General features: G+C 37.5%; 1 protein-coding gene across 2 annotated transcripts in view; it reads right to left on the reverse strand.

Annotated features, from left to right (window-relative positions):
* The window catches only part of PLCB1 (phospholipase C beta 1), a 747,552-nt gene that overhangs the window by 220,592 nt on the left and 504,807 nt on the right, over positions 1-22,153 (reverse strand). For both annotated transcript variants that reach the window (XM_064382245.1, XM_064382246.1), the window contains exons 5-9: positions 15,340-15,419; positions 13,576-13,629; positions 12,224-12,299; positions 4,876-4,976; positions 3,465-3,631 (exon numbers count right to left, since the gene is read on the reverse strand). In XM_064382245.1, the coding sequence (XP_064238315.1) occupies positions 3,465-3,631; positions 4,876-4,976; positions 12,224-12,299; positions 13,576-13,629; positions 15,340-15,419 (478 nt within the window). The remainder of the gene's footprint in view (positions 1-3,464; positions 3,632-4,875; positions 4,977-12,223; positions 12,300-13,575; positions 13,630-15,339; positions 15,420-22,153) is intronic.

The raw sequence follows: 22,153 nt of genomic DNA on the forward strand, positions 1-22,153 counted from the left end.
CCAAATATTATCTCTTCCATGAACTGTCCCCAACAGAAAGAAATCTCTTTATCTTCATGCTTACTGCACTTTATCTGTACTTCTTAGAGCTTTTCTACTTAGTGTGGGCCTTTGCCCAGCATCTTCTGTCTCAAGAACTTGTTAGAAATGCAGAATCTCAAATCTGCATTTTAACAAGGGCTCAGGTGATTCAGGTGCACATTGGACTTCAAGAAGTAATATTTAGATATTATATTAATTAGAGATATTATATATTAAAATGATATTTAGAATATATATATATATATATATATATATCCTTTGAAGAGGCATGCAAACCTCTAGGGGCATAGGGTTTATCTCTGGGTCCGTTACTGTCTGTAGATTCTTGCCTTTCACTGAAGATTTGTTGAATGCTAAAGTTATGAATGAATTAATGTAGGCTGACTTGTAAGTTTGAGTTTGTAAGACTGGAACACTAGAAACTGTGTGCTTCCTCTAGTACTATTGGGTCACCTTTAAACAATGATAATAACAATTTGTGCTATTTACTGAATGACTAAACATTAACAGATACAATCTCACTTTATCCTAAAACAAGGCAGCTATCATGAGTCACTTTTTGTGTACATGCCTTAGAGCTGAAGTGACCCTACTAAGGTCTTTGTAATTTGACTTTTAACTCCTCAAGAGTTGAATTTCTTTCATATGGATTCCGGAGAGGAAAGGGCTATAGATACTGCCAGCCAGAACTTCTGAACTGGTGCTGGAGTCCCCTGGGGTGCCTGAGGATGCATGCTATATGGTAGCAGGTGGCTGGCCCTTTAGGCACATTCCAGCTGTTGGACTCCAAAGCCGCTGTCCTTCCCATGTGCTAGATAAGGCTTTAGGTAGAGATGGCATTAACCAAAATTTTTATGTACAGAGACCACCAGGCAACATTCTTAAGTGACAAGTTGGGGCACAAATGCTTTGTATCGCTGATTAGATCACATCTACAAGTCTACATTAAGGATTTCATCATAAGCAGGTGTGTCTTCTAGGTGCTGGGGGAAATAAAAGAAAGTTTAGGGCCCAGAAATCATGTGATCAAAATGGACGACGACACCCGAGGAATGAAAACCAACACACTACACTTCCAAACATTGAGAAGAGTTAACATTTCTTCACCGCATTACACAGGCCCAGATTCTTCTTTGCAAATGCTTTGCAGGTATTCTTTAATTCAAATTTACAACAAGAAAATCAAGAATTCTTCTGTCCTTAATTTTGAAGATGAAGTAATTAAGGCAAAGAGAAGTTATGTACCAAGGCTATATAACTAGTGAAGTGGATCTCAGCTTTGAAACTCAAAAGTGGAACCATTATTCTATGTTGCTTCTTTATACTGCTATTAAGGTTGATACAGAGGTTTTTGATCAATGCATATTAAGGTATAGAAAAACAGATAAATTTGCTTTTAAAAATATTTAAATTTTTAAATATTTTGTGTGCCTCTTTTGATTGTAAAATTCATAAAATGGCACTAAATAATTTTGCAAATGCTAGGAGATGTCATCTTAATTTCCACTGGAGTCAAAATTGTTTTCTCAAGGATTATAGGGTTTTATAGTAACCTATCACAATTTATTCTCTTTGTGACCGCTACATCATCCAAGTCATCAGAGAATGATGTATGGAGGCATCAGATACCAGCTGAAGCATGGGCCATCAGCAGTGTGGTATGAAGGAGGAAGAAAAGGAAAAAGCTTACACTTTGGAGTGCTTCACTGGTTTCACAAAAGCTTTTTGTTTTCCCAGTGTCGTGGACTAACTGGTTTTTAGAAGTATTGTTGGATTTGTCGTAACAACGGGTTAGTTATTTTTGGAGAAGTTTGGATTTTATAAGGGAACTGCTAAGCTACATGGGCAAAACCTCCAAGAAGATGTTCCCTTCTTCATGATAAGAATAAATCTAATCTCCTGTGTACTAGGGAAAAAAGAGCAACCTATTTAAGTAGGTTTGGAGGGACAGGCCTGGCCATGCCAAGACATGCTGTTGGATTAGTTGTTTCCTTTAAGGCAACAGTAAGAATGGTGACCACAACAAAGGCAAAGTGCTTCACCAAGAAAACAAATGAAAATTTAAAAATTGCATCTAAATATTCCCAACAAGTAGCATGTAGAATAAAATTAATAAATTTTACATTTATACTTCTTTTTTTTTTTTGAGATGGAGTCTTGCTCTGTTGTCCAGGCTGGAGTGCAGTGGTGTAATCTTGGCTCGCTGCAACCTCCACCTGCTGGGTTCAAGCAATTCTCCTGCCTCAGTCTTTTGAGTAGCTGGGACTACAGGTGTGCTCTATCATGCTGGACTAATTTTTGTATTTTTAGTAGAGACAGGATTTCACCATATTGGCCAGGCTGGCCTGGAATTCTTGACCTCAAGTTATCCATCTGCCTCGGCCTCCAAAAACGTTGGAATTACAGGCATGAGGCATAGCACCTGGCCCATTAATATTTCATACTTTCATTTTCCATTTAGAGGACCAGTTCCAGATTAAATACAATGGGTTAAAAGACTTAAAATTTACTTTTATGCTAATCATTCTTATTTATGACTATAAGTTTGCTAGAGTTATTTCTGTTACTTTAGAAACTGCCTGCATATTAATATATAATTGATTTCTTCTTAGTAATTGGTTAAATGTACTTTATTTTCCTCCCTATGGACTATCTAGGCAATTTGCAATAACATTAGTGATGACACACTAATTTTCTTGGTGAAGATATTTCAATCCAGATGAGAGTTATCTTTGCAGTAGAAGATCTTGTTCAGGGACAGTGCTGCCACATATAGTTGAAAATTTGCATCGATCATATCTTCATGATCTTATTTTGCCAATTCATTTTCCCAGAATCAAAAATATAAATTTCTTAATAACTTCCAGGTAACTTAGAACTGCCTTTGGAATATAAATTTTTGGGTTGTTTTGTATCTATGACTGTAAGTTTTTCTACACAGAAAGCTAAATTTTAGACTATTTCCCTAAGTAGAAAAATTTATCAGATAGTATATACTGGAAAAAGAGAAGGGTCTCACTGACTAAATACTCTCTTCAGTTTTACAGCTTTAGAAAAATCTGTTGGCCACTTCACAGAACTTTCTAGAAAAAGACCCAAAAGGGTAACCTAAAGATAACGAATTTCCTGTATGAGAAATATGCATTCAGTCACTGGGTGAATTTGAAACTAAACAAAGGATTAGACATTTTAAAAATATGTTACATGCATACATACATATAACAACAATGACAAAAAAATCACACACCAAAGTTTAAAGAAAAACTTACTTCAGTGAACCACCAAGTGATTTCAGACAGAAAGGAACGCCTCTGTAAACAGAGGAAATGAACCTAACAATCACTGGTGTCCCTAACTCCCAGGGTGTGACCACAGGCAATCAGAAACGAGAGCTTCCCTTTGGTGTGGGAGAAAGTACTGACCTTTTTTGGCGAGGCTGTTGTTGGGTTCATACTTCTCAATCAATACTTGGACTTGCTCTTGTTTTAGAGGTGGATAAAGTATTTCATTAAGCCGAGGATCTCGCTGCTTAAGGTTGATAAAATCCATCATCTGATCAACAGTAAGGTATGGTTTGCTTTTGGCACCACTAAAAACAATTAAAAACCAAGAAATAAGAAATTTTTAAACTAAGTTTCCTTCATATATTTGCATTTAACTCTAGGAAAATAAAATCCTGCTATACTTGATAAGAAAATGCTATATTGAAACTCCTGTCTTGCCCTAAAAACACTGTGCTGCTCCACCATGATTTCTGTACTTCTATGGGCTACAAATATCTTGTGCAATTGCTACCACTAAAACCCAATGCTCTTGAAAAATGCCAAACGGGTAAGAAAATTCACGGTAGAAAAACACTGCATCATGTGCATAAGAGTGCACCACTCAACACTGAACACTGGTCTTTTGATTATGACAGTAAATTTTTGGTTTAATCATCCAACTCCATATCTATTTAATCATTTAAAGATGTATTTATTATCATTACTTTAAAAAAAGTAAACAACCTGTTTGAGCATTTAAAAAAAAATCACAGTTAGTCTTCAACAAGAGACTATAACTCCTCAAGATAGTGTTCAAACTTCCCATTTCAATCGTATTGATCATCCAAAGACAAGTTCAATGGTACAAATGTTGCAGATGCTCAATGAATATATGATGGCAATGAATAGCACAAAGCAAGAATATGCAATGTCATTTTCAGCAGCACTGTTTGCCTGTCTTTCATATGAAGAAGTCCTTATTTTGTTTACCACATTTTGGATTTTCTGTCATGTAGATTTTAGTATTTCAAGAAAGGTAAACTGCTACTTTCCCCATATTTGCCTTAGTGCTTTGGTTTCTTTCTTTTTCTTCCAGTCTATCAAAAAAAAGTAATGCCTTGATATAAGTTTATAAGTTCTAACATAAAAGCAAATAATTCTTCAGCTGAGAGGATTCTTAGTAATCCAAACTTCTAATGTAACTAATGTGGCTCAGAGAGGTAAAATAACTGGTTTCCAATAGAGAGTTCTTCCTGCTACATAAATCTATCTCCACTAAGCCAAGATGCCTCCTGTTCTATCCATAATCTTTCAACTACACAGAGTTATCTGAGCATACAAAAACAACTACCACCAGCAATATATCATGGCAAACTTCTACTCATTAAAAGCAGTGGTGGCTTCTCAGGGGAACGATTGTGTGATCCTATCAAAAACATCACACAGGAATATTGCTTTTAGACATAGTGTATGATGTTCTTCCATCTCCAATTACCAATCAAAGTCCTGTTCTAGCCACCTGAGAATCAATGCAAGCTGAAAAGATGTGAATGAAAATGTGTACTCTTACAATTCTGAAAAGATGTTATCAATTTCAGGTCGAGGGCAAAGGTTGTTCAGGAAAACTCTGTACACTTCTGGAGTGAAATCTTCTTGAGGTATTGAATCATTCTAGGAAATAAAACAACAGAGTCAGTAAATAGTCTTTTTCTTTCCCCAGCTTCCTCCCTCTTTGTTTTCTCTCTGTCTCTTCCCTCTCTTATTTTTCTTCCTCTGCTCCCTCCCCCGTCTCCCTCTCTCTTTCCTTTTTTTTTCCTTTTCTTCTAGGAGGTCAGGGTAAACATTCATAACACATCTATGAGGTCAACCATAGCATTCATTTGGACACTGGCTTTGGGGTGTGAAACCCTTTTTTCTGTGGTTTTTTCAGTTTTATTTAAGCTTAAGAGTTTTCTCCTGCTAAAGGGATGTTAACACAATTTCCTACACACATTTCCTAAAGTAAATTACACCTAGGAAAGATAATATGTTTGGCAGAATTATTTTTAGGTTTTTTTTACTTGATTCTTTTTTTTTTTTTAAAGTAATGACCATAGAGACAGACATAGTCAAAATAAAAACATAAATTCTAATTTTGTGTCATTTTTTTCAAACAATTTTCCCTCTGGTTTAAATAATCTGATAAGTTGTAAAACAGTTTTCATAAGTAGTACAGCACCCGTCATTTTTTTTCACTGATTGCTCCCGATCCTATTGTTTAGGAAGCAAGTCATTGACATAAAAAGCCACTTCTATGACTTATTTTTCTGTTTGGTTGGGCTGCCATGGAAACCGGAAGCATGTATTCAAGACTTTGTTAACAGGAAGGACATTTTTCATACAGTCTTCCTATTTCAGGTATGTGTTAATGTGATTATTTTTATTTTTCAAGCCCTTAAAGAAAAGAACACACCCTTCCTTTTACCATTTTCATATGTTTTGAAATGTACTGTTATACAAATGTCTAAAAATTATTGTCTGAAGTTGTTCACCACTTCCGAACAAGTAAGAGGACTTAGCTCACCACTTGGCAGGTAGCAGAAGATTCTTATTTGTGAAATGAATGAATGAAGTAATATTTCCTTTATTAAATCCATTTATAGAGATAGAAAAATCTATTTTGCAAAACAGAATTTTGAGACAACCAAACAATACATGAATCATTATATAAACAACACATGAATGGTACAATGTGTTGTACCATTATAACTTAGGGTGCTTGGGCACAAACTTTGAAATAATAAGCACAAGTGGTCAAATCTAAGGGCAGTGGGGACTTCTTGTGAATTGTTTTATTAGTATTTTGCCATTCATAAAATGGGAACAAGTATAATCTGCAAGCAGGTTTCCAAAATTCCACTTGATTTACAGAAAGAGAGAAATCTCTTTAGCTGGAGTGTGCACATTTTTCAGTGCCACCCTCTCTCTGATTTGGACACCTAGAGCTCTGTAGGTAGTTTTAATAAATGAAAATGACCCTATCTACTTTACTCATTGTCTGTGAGACAGAGGGAAGAGAAAGATTTAAAATCTTTCTTGAGCAAGAAAATGCTCAGTGTCAATGCTGGCCAACTCAAGTGCCTCCAGCTTTACTGGATTTTATGAACCCCATGCGTGTTTTCCTATTTTCCTACTAAATAGAGTTCACCTCACTTCCCCCTCCACCAACCTCACCCAACTTACACATAAATTAATTTGATCTAAGGATATCAATAACTGTCATCCTTCACTTACTGATTTCTCTTTTTCTTCCTTCCCATCTTAGTTTATAACCTTTTTCCTCTAGAAAGCCTTGCCTGCTCCTTGAACTGGGTTTTGTCTTCCAATTGTACCTTCCATGTCTCACTTTTCAACACTCAATGTATTGTGCTCCCAGCTATACAATTCTCTCTATTCTTTGCTAATCTGCAGAAGTACACAAGCTAGGACATGTGTGTTGTCTGTTAACTGCTCTATTTCCAGTGTGCCACATATAGTAGGTACAAATAAATATTTACTAAATGAATGAACATAGTTTATTGAGAATTGTGGAGAAATTGATAGCGAGCACTCATGTGCTATTATTTCCTTTGAAATATCAGGTAAACTAATATAATTTACATAAGAGTCCTGACACATAATTTGATAGAACAATATACTTTACTAAAATCTTACCATTGTTTATGTACCAGCTGTGAATTAGGCGGGTCAAATTAATGAGATAATCTGAATAAACACAACATTATTTTCATTGCCAGTTGGATGTTAGCATATTGAAAAATGAAAAAATTTCAATATAGCTGATTTTCTTTGTCTTATTTTTCTCTTGCCCAACTTGACTGATGAGGATACCCCAAAGTCTTTGGGTTTAGTAGGTGAAAACGGGAGAAAAAGTGTTCGGTAGAGAGGTGTTAAAATAAGTAAGCATTATTGAAAATGAAAATGAAAGGGTATAGGGGAGATATTTGGGTAAAAGCTATGGATAATCCCTAATTCCTTGCATTTTAAACAAGACTGAAATTCACAAACTTTATTCACATACTTTCCATTTTCGGATCTCACAACTTGGTGAAGTAAATGGTACAGATTCGTTTTCCCTTCAGTCTGGTAGGAAATGTAAGGTCTAATACTCTAATAGACCATGCCCAATGTTCAAATATTCCTCTGTGAACCCTTCCTGACCACATCACCTAGAGATGACACTAGTTTTTCTTTGTGTTCACAGTCTCCCTTTATATGTTGCTGTTGCATCCATTCCGCAGCTTTTAAAAATTTTTTATCTTTCTGATTTTCTACTGAACTATAAGATTTTGAGTGACCAGACAATCTCTTATTTAATTCCTGTGTCTTCTCAGCATGGTGCCTGACATATAACAGATACCTAATCGGTGTTTGCTGGATGAACCCAGGAGATGATACCAGACCTTAGGTCTTCCCTTTTAATACAGGACTTGGTCCATCACATCAGGCATCCAATACAAAACACACTCTCAGTGGTTACTTGTTGTCGTTTGACCTTTTTGAAGGGTGACTAAGGTTAGTATAATCTAAATTAGTAATCTGAACCAGGCCCATTTATTTTAGAAACTGCAAAGTATTGGTAAACTTGAAAAAATGGAATTGTTTCAATACCATGCTTATAGACAAGGACTCTCAAAAGGGAAATGTTTTTTAAACTATCTTGGTGATAGTACTGGTGGCATTTGGATTTCTAGATTCCATAGAACTGGTAATGTCATATCCAAATGCCAAATAAAGAAAAGATCTCCCCAGTATATGCATATGAAAAATACTCAAAATGAAAATAAAAATTAGCACTCAGAGTATATCAAACATAGCTCTATGAGCTTTACTTGAATATTTTCATGTAATCCCATCAACTCTATGCAGTTGGCATTATTACTGTACCACTTTTATAGATAGGAACACTCAGGCCCTAGGAGGTTATGAAACTTCTCTAAGGACCTGGGTGAGCAAATGGGTGTGATAGGGTGACAATGGCTATATTCTGAATCTGAGTTGCTTAATTCTATACCTTATGCTAAAAACCAGTACACTGAATATTCTATTAGTTTTGGGATGGGGGTTTGCAAATAATTATATGAGGAACGGGTACTTAAATTTCATTAAAATATTATTTCAAAATATATTAATTCACTGAAGCAGAAACTAATGAATAAAGTCCGCACATAAACTTGTTTTTCTTGATAAGCTGATGGACAATTTCCCAGTAAATTCAGAAAATCAACATATTGTCAATATTTTCATTCTGAAACTTTAAATAAAATGTTGAATTAGCCATGGAATACATGAAATAACTACAAGTAAATGACTCATAATAAACTGAATACTTAATGTGGTTTTAAAGTAGAATTTTGATATTACTGATTTGAAGAATCACAAGTACAAAAATGATTGTTTCTGATTTATATTCAGTATGTAAGGCATAGAAGAAAGGCAACATACTACAGTTACACAAGAAGTTATTTTATACATTTTATTCCTAGTATTCTTTAGTAAAATTTATAGTATTCTTCAAATTTAAAATAATTAATTTATCTTTGTATTACATGTGTGCCCATCAACTAAAGTAAACTTTATTATTTGAAACAAATACATGGGTTTATTCCTTGTCTTCTTCGTTAAAATGCAACTCCATATGCCAGTGCTATGGTATGACTGCTACACAATTCCAAATGTCACTGAGCTCTTTTCAAGTTAATAAGCCTTAAATCAAGGGAATTTGATGCAAATAAACTATTTTCAGTTCTCAGAAAGTTTGTGGGTAAAGTGGTATTTTTTTTTAATATGGAACAGTTTTCAAAGGTCTCAATGGAAAATATGTTTGGGTGGTTAACAGAAGGACAGAAATTGCTTTGTCTCTCTTTTTGGATACAGGACTACTTTTGAACAATTAGGGTGACTTCAGGCTAGCAACTGTAATCTCTAAAGGAGTAGCACCTTCTCAAGAAATGTGTTATTCCAGTGGATCATGTTGGCCAGGATACAAATTCAAGTGCCTTCATTTTCCCTAACAGTGTGCACAAATACCATGTTTTAAAAAAAAACTCAACAGGATATCCACTGTGTTTCTGGTAATATATCTATTTACAGAGCACAATTCAATCTAGTTGAAATGTCTATTGGCTACAAAATATGCTTCCATTTATGCAGAACCATCTACAATTTATATAACCCTTTTCTTCTGTGGCTTGTTTAAAATACTTCTTGTCAATATGGCCAAAATTTTTTGCTAATTTGTGGATATTTTCTACAGTCATTGTTATGTAGAAATGAAATTACACAGAGATTTTAAACAGAGTTTTGATTCATCATAGTTCACAGAAACATTTATTTCCTAGCTCTGAAGCTATCTTTGGTTTTCAGATATTTTAAAAACATTCTAATTCTGTAAGTCATTCAAGTAAATTATACTTTGAATAATAATCTTTCAAAATTTTAGGATACAGATTGTTTTTAAAGTATCTCCAACTTCGGATAATTGTCATTACATTTAATTTGTTCAAGACTTTTTTTCCAATTTAAACATAACTCTTGTTATTTGAATCTCATTTTCCTTTTAAATTTGTCAGCAGTTGACATTGGTCTGAAAGTTGGAACATAAAACAGACATAGCAGCTTACTGAATTTATATTTATAGACTGAATAGCTAAAATCCAATTGTTTAGAAAATTACAATTTATGAGAAATTGTTTGATGCATTTAATTTTCTATTCCTTCTTTCCCTTAGCTGGATTCATAAGTTAAATATTTTGATCATTATATTTTACCATACATTATCCAGAAAAGGTAAAATCAGAAGTGATTGCAAAGGAAAAAATAATTATTTGTAGGTCTTTGCAAATCCATCTCTCATGCTTTCTCTTTATGCTTGAATGCAGTGGTCTTCTCTCAGTTACTCAAACCCAATGGGGAAATTATTTCCGGCCTCAGGGATTTGCATACATTGTTTTCATTTTCTGAAATGAGCTTTGCTTCTTCTCAACAATAGTTCTCCAGTCTTTCTTTTTATAGCACTTCCCCCGGTTTACAAATGCATTTGTTGAGTTTCCCCAGAAGACTCTATGGTCCTTGAACCCTTGAGTTTTATTTTGTTCACTACCATATTCTCAATATCTATGGGCACATAGTAAAATCTCAAGAAATACTTTGTTGAAGTCAGGGACAGGACCTTAATTGTTACGTTTTTCCTAATGCAAAGCATCTAACAAAAAAGCAGTTTCAAACATTTTATTTTGTTTTATAAAATGAAGGTGAAAGCGCCGGGCGCGGTGGCTCACGCCTGTAATCCCAGCACTTTGGGAGGCCAAGGCGGGTGGATCACGAGGTCAAGAGATCGAGACCATCCTGGTTAACATGGTGAAACCCCGTCTCCACTAAAAATACAAAAATGAGCTGGGCATGGTGGCGCGTGCCTGTAATCCCATCTACTCAGGAGGCTGAGGCGGGAGAATTGCCTGAACCCAGGAGGCGGAGGTTGTGGTGAGCCGAGATGGCGCCATTGCACTCCAGCCTGGGTAACAAGAGCGAAACTCTGTCTCGGAAAAAAAAAAAAAAAAAAAATGAAGGTGAAAATGTTTTGAGGGAGGCTTTCCACAACTCTGCTCTGTTTTTGCAGCCTCATTAGCTTTTCCCACCTATAGAAGGAAGGTGATAGTGGAGAGGTGCTCTTATTTTTTTCTTGGAACCTACCAAAGTTGTTAATGAACTTTGTTTTTTGGAAAGTCTTCACAACAAGAGTTGGCTGATAAATTCAATCAGAGCACTTGATACTTTTATAATTCAATCATAAGTATAAGAATGGCCTTACAACCCAATTCAGTGCAACTGGAACATTGCTGGCACATTTTGAGGGATTCAAAGTTTCTTTTTATAAAGTAAGTGTTTTCCTTAAGTAAATGCTTCCTTGTTGCTTAGATACTAAGATAAAAATAATTTGTAATAGAAAAGAGAGGTCTGCATAAGGAAAAAGTTTTATACAATGAACTTCCAGAAACAGTAGTAACAAATCATTTTAGAGACAGTCATGTAGACATTAATCAAAATGAAGGCAAATTGTTTTATTTGAGGTGGTTAATGTATATGATGTATCTTGTATATGTGAGGCATAAAAACAAAAAGTGTGTTACACGCTTGTCCTCTCACCAACTTTACCACTGTATGAGCAAAGTAGGTGTTACCCAAATTGTTTTGATTCTGCATCCCTCTCAGTAAAAACTTTCTGAGCACAGCTCTGTAAAGTATGTAAATATATTGATTTATAAACACATAGTACCATACTAATTGCCTATGTAGCTTATAAATTGTAAAACTAAACATTGGGGTTATAAGAGTGAAAAAAGGCATCACCAGAGTCTTGGCTGTTTCCAGTCAGCTCTATGAACTTTTTTCAGCAGCTGTCTATTACCCAGTTCCAAAGCTGCTTCAGATATTTGTTATCAGCAAAACCCCACCTCTTGGTACCAATTTTCAGTTTTGGTCTGTTTTCTGATGCATATTACAGAATACTTGGAACTGTGTAATATATAGTAATCAAAACATATTTCCTACAGTTACAAAGGCTGGGAAGTCCACGGTTGAAAGGGCACATCTGGGAAAAAGTCTTCTTGCTAGAGGGGACTCTCCACTTGCTAGGTAGCACAGGGAATCAAACGGTGAGGGGGCGGAGCATGCTGGCTCAGGTCTGTTTTCCTCTTTTTATAAAGCCACCAGTCCCCCTCCCATGATAATCCATTAATCTATTAACCCATTAATCATGGAGGCTCTTAATTTCCTCTTAAAAGCCCTATCTCTCAAAACTGTCACATTGGGGATTAAGTTTCATTATGAGTTTTGGAGGGAATGAACATTCAAACTATAGAGTAACACTACATGCTTACCCTTGAAGATGGAAGACTACAAGCCTCTAAAGCAGTTTCAACTCGCTTCCGGTCTGCTGAAAACAAGCGATATATGCTGTGAAGTGAAAACATAACAAAGAAGAGAGGTTTAAATGGCATATGGATTACAACACTAACAGATGATTCCAAACTCAAAATATTCCATTTGGTCAAATCTATTTATTATTTATATTTAACGAACTAAAAGATAACCATTCCTCCATGCATTTGCATCTGTCTTCAGAATGATCAACCTGTGTGCTTTTTAAAATTAAGGTATCTAGCATAAAATAAATATTTTAGGATTATGGTGCTGACCTAATTAAAAAATATTACATTACATCATCTCTAATATTAAGCACTAACATAAACATCCGTATTAATTTTGTTCCCTTGCTACTACTGCCCATTGCCCCAAGGTGTACCTTGCATTATTAATAAATTTATTTTTTAATTTCTATTTATTTTTAAATTAATTCCCTTTTTAATTCTTGTTTATTTTTTTTAGAGACAGGATTTCACTGTGTTGCCCAGGCTGGAGTGCAGTGGCATGATCCCAGCTTACTGCAGTCTCCACTTCCCATGCTCAAGTGATCCTCCTGCCTCAGCCTCCCTAGTAGCTAGAAGTAGAGGCATGTGCCATCACACCTGGCTAATTTTTAAAAATTTTGCAAAGATAGAGTCTCACTATGTTGCCTATGCTGCTCTCAAAATCCTGGCCTTAACCAATCCTTCTGCCTTGGCCTTCCAAAGCACTGGGATTACTTGCATGAGCCACTGTGCCTGGTTTAATTTGTTTATCTGCAGAAGCTTTCTAGCAGCCTGTCAAAAGTTAAAGACTTTTGGCCGAATATGACCTAGAGATAGACTTTTTTTTGTTAGTAATCTCCTTTAGACAAGGTTTACTCTTTGCTTTTTCTTCCTCCTCCTGACCTGTTTCATCATTTGCATTCCCTGCCTGGATCCTGTTAGCATCTGAGGTTGCAAACCCCGCTTGAGGGCTACAGTCATCTTGGTAGAAAGAAGCACTGAGGTCAGCCAATTTCTACTCCTAGAATAGATCTGAACCTCAGATGGCCTTTTGGGCTTAGTAGCAAGGTTCCCTCCACTTCCTCTACCCATTTCCTGCTTTGGTAATTCTTGAAAATGATGCCAGAGGAAAGGGAAGCCCCGGGGAGATGTCTATGAGGAAAGCAGCTGCACCGCCACGAGACATGTATGAGGGAGGATGGGGCTACCACGCATTTCCACACTCCCACTTAGCCTGCTGGAGAAACAAAACAGAGCCATGGCATGAATTCAGATCTTTGAAGAAAATAAAATGAATAATGAGAAATGCTCATGAAGCTTACTTTTTGAGAGGAATACGCCCTTCTGGAGTGACTTGCAGCTTAAGTTTAGTATAGCTGTTGGAGAAGCAGAAAAACAAGGGTTTGATTTTTTTAAAAAAGCTTTTTTTCTTGACGAATAAAATACATTTAAAAAGGCCCATGCCTTTGTACAGTTCGCTGAATTTCCTAAAATTGCCCAAGTCTCCACAGATTGGCACCCAGATTAAGAAATAGAATATTGTCACTTTAGCAGCATTCCAGAAGTCCTTCCCAAACCCCCTGCCAAAGGGAAATGTTATCCTAACTAAAAATACCATAGATTACTTTTGAACCTTACATAAATGGAATCATACTCTTGTGTTTGGCTTCTTTCACTCAATATTATGTTTCTGAGACCTAACCATATTTTGCTTATCGTTTGCTTACATATTCATTGTCAGAATGAGAACTCTAGGTCAATGCTGATGAATGCATACATTGGGAATTCTACTTCAGGAAGCTGCACACACTAAGGCTCAGCAATCCCAAAGCTAGATGTGTGCAACAAAAATATTAATAATATGTTCACCAAAAGACATGTTGATAGTAGCTATTCATAGGGAGACATCTTTCTGGAATAGACATTGGTAGTAGAGATTGATTAGCCAACTAGCAATAACATGCTATGTTTCAGATAAAACATGTTATTTACCCCTGTGTCCTTTCACTAGCATTGCATGGAAGAACAAATCTTCTAGAAACATTGCCTGGAAAACATGTTCTAGAAGAAGGATGACAAAATCAAAGGATAAAAAGAAGGAGGAAGAAGGGAAGGGAACAGGTAGAGGCATGAAGGAAGAGTCCTTAAGGTAACAAACTCAGGAGAGAAGGCAATCCTACAAAAAAGCTCTTAAATGAAGACCTGTGAGGTACTGACTAAAAGCAAAAGAATTCATAGAAGAATAAAAAAGGAATGTGGCTGAGGTATTAGGTCTGGAATGATGGGTATGTCTTACATAAGAAGAGGGAAAAGAGAACTCTATTAAACAAAACAGAGGACCACCTATTAATGTTTCCACTTGTGGTTTTGATTTAAAGACTTCCTAACCTCCTGAGCAGCCCCAGCTTCCAAAATGAACACAACCAGCTTTCCTTACTGCTCATCATGCCTAAGTCATTATTTTCCTTGGTCAAACAATTTTTAGAAAGGCTGTGGCAATTCCAGAGTGATCTGACAATTTGTTTCGCTTTTCTTTCCTTATTTTCTTTCTTCTCTTTCCTTTAGATCCTTTCTCTTTTCTTACTAATACTTGCTGGGGTCATCTACATGAGATGGAATCAGGATGTCAGCCTATTGATTTAAGTAGTCAGGAAGTAACTGTAGCATCTATCAGAGATCTGTAACTCTAGAGAAATGAGAAACATATGCTGTTCCTCAGATTAATAATTGAGAGGACATAGGCAGGTGTAGAAGCAGAACATTATCTGAAATTAATAATTTTTAGTTCTGAGCACAGCTGCCAGGATTTGGAAGTGTCTCTGTGTTGTTGTGTGTCAAAAGCACTGACATTCATGCGACCTCAGCCAAGGTGTAACATCGATGTGCAGCTTGGAGGAAAAGTGATCTTTCTTGGAAGTCTTCCAATTCTGAACAGGGGAGGTATCAGTTCTCTAGCAAATCCCAAAGGAAAATTTATGTTTATCAATGTGAGAAGGTGGTGCAGCATAAACAAAAGACTCACAAAGGAGAAAGGAAACTGACTTAGAAGAAGCAACGCCCTTAGCAATAAAATTAGAGTTACTTACGCTTTTTCCAGAAATGCATCCCTGGACATGTTTTGGGCCAGCAGGTTTGTTGCTAAACTGAAAACCTCATTTGTCCATTCCTGAAAAATGTAAATCACATTTTGCATTAGCTTAAATACTGAACAGTCATTAGACACATGCTTTTAGCTTGGCTTCCAGGAAGACACATTACTTCAATGTGTATCCCAAAGGTGTTTTGTTTTATTATCCCCTTTTTGGGTGAAAATGACAAAAATAAATTCAAATCCTGGAGGGACTACTCTTTTCCTAAGGAGATATTCTTTGTACATAAAGTTCTTTCTGCTTTTTAAAATGTGTATAAATAGAAAATTGCTGTGTGTCCATTCAATAACTTTTTATTATTTCCTTGAATTACAAACAGATAAACAGTCATTAAAAAGTTTACAATATAATCAAATATATTTCCAACAGAACATGCAAACATAATCTTCCTGCTCTACTATGCATGCCAAGGCAGCTATACCTGGTATCTTTAACTGTTAACTGCAGTTCTAGAAATTCTCTATACCAGTTGAAGTCACAATGCCACACAATATGCGGTATTCTCCCTTCTCCCAACACTGTCAATGTCTCACTGCTCTCCTAATCTTGATCCCTATCTCACACCACACAGCAATGATCTCACTTGGATTCCAAGATAATGGAAAAGAGCAAGTCTACAAATAAAAAAAAAAATAGAAGTTCCATTCTGGGTGATTACTTGGAACACACAACACATTCTGGGCCCAAACCCCTACAAAATTCTCCAAGAGAAGATGACATGAGAGCTAGGTCATCATCTGATATTGTTGTACTTGACTTGGCTCCCTCTTCAATGAAATAATGTCTTTTAGTTCAATTGCTTTGCCTCCTGTTTTTTGTTTGTTTGTTTGTTATTTCCACTTTTGTTTAATTTGTCCTTTGTTTTTTGCTTCCCTACTTAAGGCACTGATAATACACTGTCATGTAATACAATAATATTTGAGATGAGACTGGAGGGAGCAGGGAACATAGAGTGATGGGGGAAGAAAAGAGGCAATTCTAAACAGAGAAAACTGGGGAAAGAGCCAGAGGTGAGGTAACATGGCAGGAGTTAGAGCAAACAAAATGTGGTCTAGAAAAGAGAGAGGGGGTTGCAACAACAAAGTAAAGTTGTGGTCAGAGGATAAAGAGCATTTAGGTGTCTGGAGATAAATCAGTTAAAAAATGTGATACCACTAGAAGCTTCTTCTTTTTAGAATGGGAGATGAGAGGATCCAGGGCTAGGCTGCATATCAGACAGATTATCTGGCAGCCAGGTCAAGGATGGATTTGAGGCTGAGATTCTAAACAAGAGTAACTCAATTAGGAAGCTGTAATGGTCCAGTAGTCCAGGTGAGAAATACTGAGGCCTTGAACTCTATATGCTGACAGAGGACTTAAAAAGACAGCACAAAATAACTGCAATAGGGAAGCAAAATTATTGCTTACCAAGCTTTATGCAGACACAGAAGAGTGTTTCACAATAACTATATAACAAATTAAAAATCAATTTTCCTCAAATTAGATATTTTAAACTGAGAATAATAACTACTGGCACTGGTTTCAAAAATACGTTTCTGGTACAATATTTTATAGGGTCAAGCTTTAGACATTTCCATCTCCATGCCAACTTTCTGCATTGGTAGAAGTATTTATAATTGATGGCAAGATATAGTTTTGTATGTTTGTCAGGAGCTAGTTCCACATCAGAAATAGGTATAGTAAAGGCATTAGAAAAAGTTGGGAAGATTTAACTTGGTCTGAACTTTTAGGTTGAAAGCCAAGGCTTCCATTATATATAGTCCAATAGGAGTAAAATGTGAGCCACATAGGTAATTTAAATGTTCCAGCAACCACATTAAAAAAAGTAAGACAGCATACAACTGGGTCTTACTTCGGAATCCAGCTTGCCACTCTATGCCTTTTAATGTGGGCATTTAGGCCATTTACATTCAAGGCTAGTACTGATATGTGTGGACTTGATGCTGTTGTCATGTTGTTAGCTGGTTTTTATGCAGACTTGGTTTTGTGGTTGCTTTCTAATATCACTGATCTGTGTACTTAAGTGTGCTTTTGTATTGGCTGGTAACCATCTTTCCTTTCTATATTTAGTGCCTTTTTCAGGAGCTCTTGTAAGGCAGGTCAGGTGATAACAAATTCCCTCAGCATTTGCTTGTCTGAAAAGGCTATTTCTCCTTTGCTTAGGAAGCTTAGTTTGGCTTGATATGAAACTCTTGGTTGGACTTTGTTTTCCTCAAGAATGCTGAATATAGGCCCTCAATCTCTTGTGGCTTGTAGGATTTTTACTGAGAGGTTTGCTGTTTGTCTGATGGGCTTCCCTTTATAGGTGACCTTACTTTCTTTCTAGCTGCATTTAACATTTTTTTTCTTTTATTTTGACCTTGGAGAATCCGATAATTATGTGACTTGGGAATGATCTTCTTGTGAAGTATCTTGTGGGGTTATCTGCATTTCTTGAATTTGAATGAAGGCCTCTCTAGCAAGGCTGGGGAAGTTTTTATAGATGATATCCTTAAATATGTTTTCTAAGTAGTTTCTTTTCTCCTCATCTCTTTCAGGGATGCCAAAGAGTTACAGATTTTTTTTCTCTTTACATAATTCCATATTTCTTGGAGGTTCTGGTTGTTCCTTTTTATTTTTTCTTCATTCATGTTTGACTGTCTCATTTCACAAAGTCAGTCTTCAAGCTCTGAGATTGTTTCCTCAGCTTTGTATATTATGCTCTTAATACTTGCAATTGCATTATGAAATTCTTGTAGTATGTTTTTCAGCTATTTCTGGTCAGTTACATTCTTTTCTATACTGCTATTTTGTTTGTCAGCTCCTCTATTGTTTTATTGTGATCAGCTTTCTTGGATTGGGTTTCAGTGTCTTCCTGTATCTCGATGATCTTCATTCCTATCCATATTCTAAGCTCTATTTCTGTTATTTCAGCCAACTCAGCCCAGTTAAGAACCCTCGCTGGAGAACTAGTGTAATTGTTTGGAGGAAAAAGGGTACTCAGGCTTTTTGAGTTGCCAGAGTTCTTATGCTGGTTCTTTCTCATCTCTGTGTGCTGATGTTCCTTCAATCTTTGAAGTTGTCATCCTTTTTTTTTTTTTCTTTTACCCTATTTGATAACCTGTGGGTTTGATTGTGGCATAAGGTGGGTTCAGTCAACTGGTTTTATCTTATTTTATTTTAAGTTCTGGGATACATGTGCAGGACCTGCAGGTTTGTAAAAGTATGCCATGGTGGTTTGCTGCACCTATCAACCTATCACCTAGGTATTAAACCCTGCATGTATTAGCTATTTACCATGATGCTCTCCCTCCCTACCTCACTGACAGGCTCCACCCAGTGTGTATTGTTGTTCCCCTCCCTGTGTCCACGTGTTCTCATTGTTTAGCTCCCACTTATAAGTGAGAATATGTGGTGTTTGGTTTTCTGTTCCTGTGTTAGTTTGCTGAGGATAGTGGCTTCCAGCTCCACCCATGTCTCTGCAAAGGACCTGTTCACATCCTTTGGCTGCACGGTATTCCATGATGTATATGTACCACATTTTCTTTATTCAGTCAATCACTGATGGGCATTTGGGTTGATTCCATGTCTTTGCTATTGTGAATAGTGCTGAAATGAACATACGCATGCATGTATCTTTATTGTAGAATGATTTATATTCCTTTGGATATACAGCTAGTCAAGAGATTGCTAGGTCAAATTGTACTTTGGGTTCTAGGTCTTGAGGAATTGCCACACTGTTTTCCATAATAGTTGAAATAATTTACATTCCCACCAACAATGTAAAAACATTCCTAGTTCTCCACAGCTTCACTAGCATCTGTTGTTTCTTGACTTTTTAATAATCGCCATTCTGACTGTTGTAAGATAATATCTCATTGTGGTTTTGATTTGCATTTCTCTAACAATCAGTGATGTTGAGCTTTTTTCATTTGTTGGCTGTATAAATGTCTTCTTTTGAGAAGTGTCTGTTCATGTCCTTTGCCCACTTTTTAATGGGGCTGTTTTTTCTTTCTTATAAATTTGTTTAAGTTTCTTATAGATTCTGGATGTTAGGCCTTTGTCAGATGGATAGATTGCAAGAAGTTTCTCCCATTCTGTAGATTGTCTGTTCCCTCTGATGATAGTTTCTTTGGCTGTGCAGAAGCACTTTTAATTAGATTCCATTTGTCAATTTTCACTTTTGTTGCAATTGCTTTTTGATGTTTTTGTCATGAAATTTTTGTCCATGCCTATGTCCTAAACGGTATTGCCTACTGGCTTCATTTCTGAAAGATTTTAGGGGGCCAAGGCTCAGCTCAGGACTCCTGGACTGCATGTTCTAACACTGGGGGATTTGTATCAGCCCAGCTTTATTCTCTGGCTCCTCAAATTACCAACCTGCTGTGCTGGAGGGGTCGGGGTGCTCCTGGACCACTGATCACAACACTCCGATGGGTGGTGCCAGCCAAAGCACTAAGCAGGGAAGTGGCAGCAGGATCCATTCCTGTTCCCATGTGCCAGCAGCAGTAGCAGTGGCACCACAGTGGGGTGCACACTCGTAGGCTACATCAGAGGGCTAGTGGGTACCAGGGTGCTGGCCTCTGTGCTGGCCTTCACAGCAGTGGTGGTAGCAGCACAGTTGGGGGGTTTGGGGACCCCCACCAATGACTGTGCATGTGTTAGCTAGCACTGCTGGTGGTATTAGCACAGGGTCAGGGTGCTGGTGAGTGAAGGACTGTGTGCACCTTCTGTGCACATTCATGCTAGCATTGGCGGGCGCTCCGAGGTGGGGCAGGTTTGGGGCAGGTCTGCTGGTTTTTGTTTCTAGTTTTTTGCCGGCAGCAGTGTTGGTGCAGGGGCCAGGAGCTGGTGGGGGCGGGGCTGGTGGGCTCCATGCTCACCAAAAGCTCTGACAGAAAAGGCAATGCAGAGTGGGTGGAGGGCAGGGTACACTCATACAGGCAGCAGTGTCAGGGCAGAGTGGTCACATACACATGTGCTGGTGGGGTAGAGGAGGGGAGGTCCACCCATGTACATACATTCTGGCAAAGCTATATGGGGGTAGCCATGGGTGAGTGTGTGCAGGCAAAGTGTCATGGAGGAGGCTACAGTGGGAGGAGGGTGTGGTTGGGCTTGTGAGTTTCCATGGAGGCCGCTCTGCCAGTGCTCTCTGTTGGTTATGTGTGTTCAGCCAGCACAGGAGCTATGACCTGAGCCCCCAGGAGGTATCTCCCACCCTGGGCACCTAAGGCTGCACTACAATCAGATGTGGCCAGGCTGGGGCCCCAGGAGAAGTCTGCAGATGGAGGGGTGCTCAGGTCGACTGGCCTGTGTCATGGTTAAGACCAGCCTCTAGAGATCAGGTCCAAGAGTTTCTCTAGAACGAAAGTCTCCTGTGGAAGCAAATCCAGATTAGGAAGACCACTGTAAATGCTCCCACACCAAACCTTCTGGGATCCTAATCACCTGGAGTTCTGCCCCTACCACTTCTCTAAGCAGCTCTCCCTGCCAACTCAAGTGTCCTGGTGGTCGAGGAGTATCCTACTAGAAATCCTGAGGCTCATGGTGAGAGTGGGTTGCTCCTTGCATGTTCTACTCACTTCTTCCCCAGGAGTTACTGGGGGCCAGGAACAAGTTATAGTGTATGGTAGCCCTGTGCAGGGTTCCCAGCTTCCTCTCCCTTTAGCCAATCATCTGTATCTTCCCTTCATCTACTCCTAATGCCTTCCCTCTGAAGATCTGCTAGGAGTGTGCCAGTCTTCCCAATGTCCTGGTCTCAGTGGTAGACGTTTCTCTCTGCTGTGTCTAGTCAGCCATCTTGCCAATATCTTGAAGCTTCTTAAGTGATATTTTCTGTCTTATAATTGATCTATTCTCATGAAGGGGATAACAGTGACCCTAACTGTATGGAAGAACTCTTCCATGGAGTTTCCACTGGAGTTTCATTGTATGTTTGTATTTTATGTCCATGAGATCATTCCTGCCATTGCCTCACCCCACAGGTTCTGGCACAGTTATGAGGATGCCAGTCTTGACATTATCAGAGATACCAAGTTTTCCTACCATGCCACAAAATTAATGTACTTTCATTTCTAAAGCTATTTAAGTTTCATCATTTTATTTTATTTTTTTAGATGGGAGTCTCACTATGTTTCCCAGGCTTGAACTCCTAGGTTCAAGTGACCCTCCTGTTTCAGCCTCCTGAGTCCTGAGTAGCTGGGACTATAAGCATGTACCACTGTGCCTAAGTTCTATCATTTTTGACACACGATTTTCTATTTATCTGATACTACCAGCAATTATTTCACAATGACCAATTCTCTTACAGCTGTTGTTTGAATGTTTATTATGCACTAAGCTAAGTTCTTTGCATCCAATAACTAATTCTCTTTACATTTCTCCAAGAGGCATATATAGTTAATACTCTCATTTTACAAATGAGGATTCAAAGTTTAAAAGCACCTTTAAAACACATTTATATCCTCGGAGCTAATAAAAGTCACAGTTTGGAATTAGATGACTGGTTTCTTGTGTTTCCAAATATTTGCTCTAGATACCGTGATTCTTCGTTATTTTGTTCTTGAAAATTTTGGGTGGGCTGATACAACTCAACAAGAATAAAAGACAAATAAATCCACTCTACTGTATTCTGTATCAAACACTGATTTAGTGCTTATGATGGGCCAGGCACTGCTTTCAGCATTTTGCAAGTAATTAACCCCTTTGATATTCACAGCTACTCTAGGAAATATATTCTGTTTTTACCACCCCATTTTACAGATGGGAGAGC

The sequence above is a fragment of the Aotus nancymaae genome, unplaced genomic scaffold (assembly GCF_030222135.1).
Source record: "Aotus nancymaae isolate 86718 unplaced genomic scaffold, 86718_ANA_hifiasm-v0.15.2.pri h1tg000029l, whole genome shotgun sequence".
NCBI classification, from domain to species: Eukaryota; Metazoa; Chordata; class Mammalia; order Primates; family Aotidae; genus Aotus; species Aotus nancymaae.